Source organism: Babylonia areolata, chromosome 9 (genome assembly GCF_041734735.1).
Source record: "Babylonia areolata isolate BAREFJ2019XMU chromosome 9, ASM4173473v1, whole genome shotgun sequence".
NCBI lineage: Eukaryota > Metazoa > Mollusca > Gastropoda > Neogastropoda > Buccinidae > Babylonia > Babylonia areolata.
This window is the reverse complement of record NC_134884.1, coordinates 47,560,381-47,568,851: the sequence shown is the minus strand read 5'-3', so window position 1 is coordinate 47,568,851 and position 8,471 is coordinate 47,560,381. Positions and strand designations below refer to the sequence as shown.

At 47.4% G+C, this 8,471-nt stretch overlaps 1 protein-coding gene across 4 annotated transcripts in view; it reads left to right on the top strand.

The window, feature by feature from the left end:
- LOC143285552 (uncharacterized) overlaps nt 1-4,281 on the top strand; it is a 130,220-nt gene extending 125,939 nt beyond the window's left edge. For all 4 annotated transcript variants that reach the window (XM_076592933.1, XM_076592930.1, XM_076592932.1 and 1 more), the window contains 2 exons: nt 2,104-2,320; nt 3,762-4,281. In XM_076592933.1, coding sequence (XP_076449048.1) covers nt 2,104-2,320; nt 3,762-3,946 — 402 coding nt within the window. In that variant the 3' untranslated portion in view covers nt 3,947-4,281. The remainder of the gene's footprint in view (nt 1-2,103; nt 2,321-3,761) is intronic.
- Nucleotides 4,282-8,471: the final 4,190 nt, after the last annotated feature.

The window sequence follows — 8,471 nt, the reverse complement described above, 5'->3', positions numbered from 1 at the left end:
CCTCTCTTCTCCTCTACACAGACCCCTCGGATGTCCAGTGGGTGTCTGAATGACCCAACTTTTAGCTTCCATCGTCAGAATTGTGGTATTCTTTGTCAACATTCACCTCTTCAGTATAAGAGCCTTCCGTTTGCAATATTTTGATGATGGTAATTGGCGGGGTGAAACGCTGTGAACGTCGTCTCTTTCGCCGTTCCAGAGCGGAGTGAGGAAAGTCAAGTGTCTTGTGCTGCAGACACAACATTGTTCTGGAGTCGTTCTCAGAGGGTGCCCATAGTACCTGTGAGCTGTCGCGGAACGCTACTCAGAATTCTCTCCCCTCGACCATTATTTGCTTACCTATGTGCCAGCAAGGATCCGAGACTCTTAACGTTGATGACCTAACTCCCTTGTTGGGATACCTTTTGATTTTCTTTCTTTTGCTTCCATAAAAATCACAAGGATCTCAAGGCCTGACTGTCACAAGGATCTCAAGGCCTGACTACCGTTTTGTGATTATGAGTATGTCAGATAGCTGCTCCTTTTCTTCTTCTTCTTCTTCTTTTTTTTTCTTTTTTTTTAAGCAGATGTCGTGTGGCGTCAGTCAGCACAGAGCTGAATATATTGAGCTGGATGGTCCGTACACCACTTTGATACCTCCTTGAAACTGAAACTGAGACCTACTTCATGTTGTTGGGGCTGCTGCTATGACTGCAATGAAATGTGCACTGTCCTAGTACTCCCGTAATTTTGTCAACCAGTGAAAGAGTGTATCAGGGGAGTAAATTTGATAGTACCTGTGAGCTGTCGCGGAACACAGTTTCTCCCCACACAATTATCTCCCTTCAACAATCGTTCACTTACCTCTGTGCCACCAAAGACGCAAAAATCTTTTCTGTTCTTTTACATGGATAACCTGACCGCCATTTTGTAATTCTGGTTGCATAAACTTAAATTTTAATCTTCTTTTTATTGTACAAAAATCATTACGTTCTCAAGGCCAAACCAGCGTGGTAGGTTTATGAATAGGTCAGGCATTTGCTCCTTTTTCAAGATTTTCAGATTGTTTGTTTTGTTTATGGTTTTTTTAATGAAAGCAGACGTGATGTCAAGTATAAGAATGAGTCGGCACGTTTTGACCTTGAAACAGAAATGTTCTTCTGAAGCGTGTGAGTTAAGTTGTTGGCTTATTGTCCATGATGATTTCAGTGCGGAGTCTCGCTGGTTTGAGTAAATTGGTGTTGTTTATTTAACGGGGAGGGGGGCGGCTGTGTCGCCATTTTTGCATATTTGTTAGTTAAAATTGTTATATTGCCAACATATATACGCGCATGCGCGCGCGCGCACACACACACACACACACTCACACACACACACACACTGACATACTCGCGCGCGCGCGCACACACACACACACTGACGCATGCACACACACACTGACACACACTCACTGACGCATGCACACACACACACACACACACACACACACACACACCGTTGCCCCCTTCCGACCTCAACAAGATCCTTCCTCAGACTCAACACTGAGTTTCCGTCCCTTCCCACCCGCCCCCTCCCCCCTCCCTCTCATTGGGTCTCCCTCCCTCAAGTGGAAGAGCCGTCCACACGTTGCTCTGGTTGTTAACAGAATATGACCTTTTTCTGCCTTTCTTTCTGTCTTTTTTTTCTTATTTCATAACGAGCATGTGTCTTCTGTGAATATTTCCTTTTTATCTTATCATAATGAATACATATTAACTTATTTGTTATCTGTTTATTTTGTTTATCTCTCTGACTCAATTTTACGCCAAAGTTTTCAAATGCAGGCAGTCAGTTAGGGTCCTTACCAGCGCGTTAGGTTTGTGCGTAGGCCAGACACCTGCTTCCTTTTGTTGCTTTTTGTTGCTGTTGCTGTTGCTGATTAAGCTTGTGTGGTGTGGCATCTATGGATCAGTCGTCCGCGCGCTGATTGAAACTTCTTCGCTCGTGGGCTACAACTCTTACGTTCACTCGAATGCACACGAGTGGGCTTTTAAGTGTGTGACCGTTTTTACCCCGCCATGCAGGCAGCCATACTCCGTTTTCGAGGATATTTAAAAACTGAAACTGAAACTTTCCTGTCGACAGATGATGCGCAACATCTTCCTCAAGTGCTTCAACACGTATAAGAGTGACAGCGAGGCCTCCCTCAGTGATTCTTTCGCCGTGAAGCACATGAAGTTCAGCCCCAGGCTCTTCGAGGTCAAGCTGTCCCAGCGGGTGGACACTGTGGCCTACTTCCAGGACACAGACACCTTCGTGGTGGCTGAGGGGGAGGCGGCCAGGTGCTACAACATCCACACAGGTGACCAGGGGTCAATAGGTGTTTTTGTGCATAGCGCACGGTTTAAGAGGTGTGGTGTGTGTGTGTGTGTGTTTGTGTGTGTGTGCGTGCGTGTGCGTGTGCATGTGTGTGTGTGTGACTAAAAGAAATTTGGAGGTGGGTTTTCGCTTTAATCTCCACAGTGCTAAAGGAGATTGAGAGTTCAATATATTTCCATGTTTATTTTATTAATTGATTAATTAGATATTTCGTTTGCTTTTTCATTCTAATAGATTCTTTTTTATCCACCCACCCACCCTTCCCCACACCTTTCCCCACCCCCCTGTCCACCCTTCCCCACGCCTTTCCCCACCACCCTGTCCACCCCACCACCACCCTGTCCACCCTTCCCCACGCCTTTCCCCACCACCCTGTCCACCCTTCCTCACACCTTTCCCCACCCCCCTGTCCACCTTTCCCCACCCCCCTGTCCACCCTTCCCCACACCTTTCACCACCACCCTGTCCACCTTTCCCCACCCCCCTGTCCACCTTTCCCCACGCCTTTCCCCACCCCCCTGTCCACCTTTCCCCACCCCCCTGTCCACCCTTCCTCACACCTTTCCCCACCCCCCTGTCCACCTTTCCCCACCCCCCTGTCCACCCTTCCCCACACCTTTCACCACCCCCCTGTCCACCTTTCCCCACGCCTTTCCCCACCCCCCTGTCCACCTTTCCCCACCCCCCTGTCCACCCCACCACCCCCCTGTCCACCCTTCCCCACACCTTTCCCCACCCCCCTGTCCACCCTTCCCCACACCTTTCACCACCACCCTGTCCACCTTTCCCCACCCCCCTGTCCACCCTTCCCCACACCTTTCCCCACCCCCCTGTCCACCCTTCCCCACACCTTTCACCACCCCCCTGTCCACCCTTCCCCACACCTTTCCCCACCCCCCTGTCCACCCTTCCCCACACCTTTCACCACCACCCTGTCCACCCTTCCCCACCCCCCTGTCCACCCTTCCCCACACCTTTCACCACCCCCCTGTCCACCCTTCCCCACACCTTTCCCCACCCCCCTGTCCACCCTTCCCCACACCTTTCACCACCCCCCTGTCCACCCTTCCCCACACCTTTCCCCACCCCCCTGTCCACCCTTCCCCACACCTTTCCCCACCCCCCTGTCCACCCTTCCCCACACCTTTCACCACCACCCTGTCCACCCTTCCCCACACCTTTCCCCACCCCCCTGTCCACCCTTCCCCACACCTTTCACCACCACCCTGTCCACCCTTCCCCACACCTTTCACCACGCCCCTGTCCACCCTTCCCCACGCCTTTCACCACCCCCCTGTCCACCCCACCACCACCCTGTCCACCCCACCACCACTCTGTCCACCCTTCCCCACGCCTTTCCCCACCACCCTGTCTACCCTTCCCCACGCCTTTCACAAACCATCCCCTTTTTTTCCCCGGCCCAGGTCTGGACGTGAACATCGGCCTGCAAGGTCTGCACTCTCTGCCGGAGTTCATGGACCAGGCGGCGGTGTGTGACTCTGAGCACGCCATCCTGGCCACGCTCAACGCCAAGACCCTCAGCGCTGAGAGGGTCTGCAAAGACTTCCTGTCCCACGGCCTCAGAGACCACCTGATGAAGCCCAGATGAGCGGACTCAACTGCTAGGCTGACTCAGTTGCAGCCCGGCTCACAATCAGCTACTCGGCGTCGTCATCAGAGCGCCATGGCATTGCTGCATTGCAGCAGTTGCTGCTTTGGTCTTCTTCGCTCCCCTTCTACTCTCACCCCTTTCCACTGAAACTTTGTTTTGTAACGAGGCTGGACGATTCTCCTCCTTTCGTTAATTAAGAGGAGTTGGGCTTTCCCAAGCGTGATTTGGGGAGGGAGGTTCTCAGTTTTGGTCATGACGTCCTATGGTTTCCTTTCGTCGTGACGTCGGTTGCAGTTTTTTTGTTGTTGTTTTTTTGGGGGGAGGGGGCTGAGGGGGGGGGGTTGTTTTTTTTGTTGTTGTTTTTTTCTCTCGTCATCAAGGCGGCCGTGACGTGATTTTTTTTGTCGTGGCGTCACAGAGCATTTATTCACTCTAAATCTTTGTTCGTAACGTTTCAAAAACCGGTTGTTGTTTTTTGTGACGTCAAACAGTGCCCGCCCGCCACCCGCTCTCTCTTCTAGACTGTTATGATGTCGTGTTTCCGGCTTTGTCATGACAGCACCTGACACCCACGTTCTTGTCTTGTTCATCATGACGACACAACCCCTGCCGCGCACGAGACCTCATCATGACGTCACAAGTCTTTGATGACTGCGTCATACAGAAGTTCTCATCATGTCACAATTAATCACCAAATTAATGTTATGATGACATCGCATAGCTCTTTTGCTCAAGAGGGCTGGTACAGCCTCCTTTGAACCATGAAACCAAAACCTTGACCTAGTTCTAAAAAATATTTTTTTAAAGAAAGGCGTCATCAGTGACCGATTTGTTGGAGAAATGACGTCAGTGGGCAGCGAGCACGTCATACCAGTACAAGTCAAGGGCGAGGAATGCGTCACAAGTAGTTCCATTTCATATGCCAGGACTTTCGGGTTTTATTTTAAATTCTTTTCTAACTGCACGCCATGGGTTTTTATTCATCTATTATCGTTTAATGGTTCTTAAAAGCTTGATCAATTCTGTTTCTTAATCCGTCAGTGAGTAACTAAATGACTTGAGATGTATCCTTATCTTTAGACACAAAATAAGGTTGTGAACATGCACAAGAAGAGACAAACTGAGCAGGACTTGGCAACCAGACTGCAGCTGGCACAGCACCGTAAACCTTATTGCACAGTACTGTCTTCACTGCGGTGCACAGAAACCGCTCTACATCGCAGTACTGTGTATTTTGCCATCAGGACAGTGTGTTCATCACGGCTGGTTGTGTCAGCGCTGTTGTTTGTTGTTGTTTTTATGTTGTTGACTTTTGATTTGCGAGTTTTGCACAGGGTGACATCCGCAGTGTCGGGAACAAACAAAGACTGTGAATATCAATACAATGATAAAACAAACCTGGCTTCACTCGCTCCAGATCTCTCCTAACCCCTCCACCCCACCCCCCCCCCCCCCTCACTCCCCACCCATCGCCTGGAGTCAGCACAGAACGTTCTCCGTGCGACGTACCTCACGTCTATCACTTGTGTATGTGGTGCACACTTTTTTTTTGCGGGGGGCTGTTGTTTTCTGTCAGGAGGAGGGACAGGGTGGAAGATGCCCAGTATGACACTGCTTTGGATGATGGGGATCAAGACGAGTGTCAACTGAGAGAGCCCAAAACAGTCGATGCATTGTTGTCATTTTCGTTGTTTGGGGGGTTTGTTTTTCTGTGCTGCATAAGGACACAGCATGAAGGGCTGAACACTCCCTCCTCACACAGGGCTGAACACTCCCTCCTCACACAGGGCTGAACACTCCCTCCTCACACACACCTGGAGAATCTTCCTCGCCTCAACTCGCCGTACACGATGGTGATGATAAACCCGTGATTGTTACCTTCCCGTGTGTGAGCGCGTGTGTGTGTATATAGAGAGAATGAGACTGCGTGTGTGCATTTTTGTGTGGATTTATGAATGTGTTTGTTGTTTCTTTTACCATATGTTGTATGGTATATCAAATCCGTGCTCTTAATAAACGCCTCTCAAAATGGGCAGGAAAAATGAACCTAAAGCTATTTAACATCAAGCGGATCAGTCACCATCACTGCTACACAGGGCAAATGCAGTGCGCGGTTCCTGCATCAACTGACCTGCTGAAGGAAACAAAGTAGAATGGTGTGAACACTCTTTTTCCACACACGCAGATATCTGGAACTGGTTCCAAGCTCTTAACCCTGGTGGTGATGTTACAATACACGGTGATCCTCCCACGTGACAACATTGTACAGTGATTGCTCTGAACACAGATGTCTGTGTAACCAGTTTACATGTGTCTGAAACCATTGGACACAGATGTGTGTGTAACCAGTTTACATGTGTCTGAAACCATTGGACACAGATGTGTGTGTAACCAGTTTACATGTGTCTGAAACCATTGGACACAGATGTGTGTGTAGCCAGTTTATATGTGAAACCGATTTATCATGTTGAACCAGGTTACATCATATTTTTGAAGAAACCTGCATGTTTCATGAATAGAGATTGCATCGATGTATTAGTGCAAACCTGGGAATTGGTGTCAATGTATTTGTGTGTGTACCACATGCAATAATTGCTCATTTATGTTTTTGTGTGTGTGACTCTTGCACTAATTCCTCTTGTTTCTCACTGTGCTCTGTTGTATGTGTCTGTAATTGCTTATTCATGGTTTTATCTGTGTGACACATGCATTTATTTCTCCTCTTTCTCTTCATGCTGTGTGTGTGTGCGTGTATGTATGTGTGTGTGTGAGTGATCTTTTCACTTCAGGTGATGCAAAGTGTGTACATGCGCACGTTCTATGAACGCATGCTAATCACTCGCTACGTGCTGCCTGAATGAGATGATGTAGAAATCATTTACTGACTTACTTGTATGTGTCCTTGTCTGACAATCTACGCCTTGCACATTCCATAACTGTTGTGTTATTCATTCATTCACGTGCATGACACTGTGATGTTGTCAGCGATAGAACTGGTTTTGGTGAACTGCCTGTGATTCTGTTGGTGTCCACACACTCACATACCCCATCCCCTTGGCATGGGTGAAACTGTCTTCAAGCACCAACAGTAAAAATTCAACTGATCATCAGGCAAATGTCGTACCAGGAAGATTGATATGACGACATTGATACTGACACAGCACATATCCTCGGTCAGATACCAAGTTCTAAGCGCTTTACAAGCACACAGTCATTTGCACAACAGACGTCCTACCTGGGTAGAGCCAACTGAGAGCTGCCTTTGGGCGCTCATCATTCATTTCCTGTGTCATTCAATCAGGTTTCAGTCATATGCACACACACCATCACACAGACATGAAACTTCTTAAATATATGACAGTCTGTCAATTTTTTACCCTGCCATATAGGCAGTCATACTTGGTTTTTGAGGGTGTGCATGCTGGTGTGTTCTTGATTCCATAACCCACTGAATGCTGAAGTGGATTACAGGGTCTACAACATGTGTATTAGATCATCCGACTGCATATACACAATGAAGACAGTTAGGCACTGGCTGGTCTGTACCTATCTTGACCTGGGACATGGGAAAAATCACATTTAACCCACCAGATGCGCTGAAGCCAGGGACTGAACTTCAGAAACTTGAGTGAGATCCAGCACTATAACCATTCGGCCACTGCACCCGTCAGCCCCCCGTCCAAGGGTGTTCAACAGCCACACAGTCCAATGTCAGATTTATCTGGACCAAATCCAGTCAGTCAGTTCAAGGAGGTGCCAAAGTGTGTGGATTGATCCGTACATGCTACACATCTGCTCTAAAACAAATTAAAAAAAAGGGGCAGATGCCCGACATTCACACAAATCCTACGCACTGCTCAAGCCTTCAGAGCCTACCCAAGGTTTGCTCAAAACATTAACACAAAATGAAATTGAAATAAATAAGCACCCTACCCTACGTTTGCTCAAAACATTAACACAAAATGAAATTGAAATAAATAAGCACACTACCCTAAGTTTGCTCAAAACATTAACACAATATGAAATTGAAATAAATAAGCACACTACCCTAAGTTTGCTCAAAACATTAATATGAAATTGAAATAAATAAGCACACTACCCTACATTTGCTTAAAACATTAACACAATATGAAATCGAAATAAATAAGCACACTACCCTAAGTTTGCTCAAAACATTAACACAAAATGAAATTCAAAATACACAAATATTTATATATAAAAAAAAATAATAATAATACATCGTTGCATCCAGAAGGCTAAGTTGTGGTCTCAACGTTTCAGCCACTGTGAACACATCAGGAAAATTCAACACGGTCAAACAAGAAAAGGCTTTTCAATCTGTTCCCAAAATACAAAACATGGTAACATGGAATTCAGAGCTCATTATGTAACTCTTATCTTCAGTTTGTGCATATTTTCCTGCTTTCTAAGGACAAGTTTCACCCACTCCCCCCACACCTCCGATGCTCATGTCCTCGTGGCAGACGCTTACTTGTCAAACCCAGAGAGAGAAAATAAATAT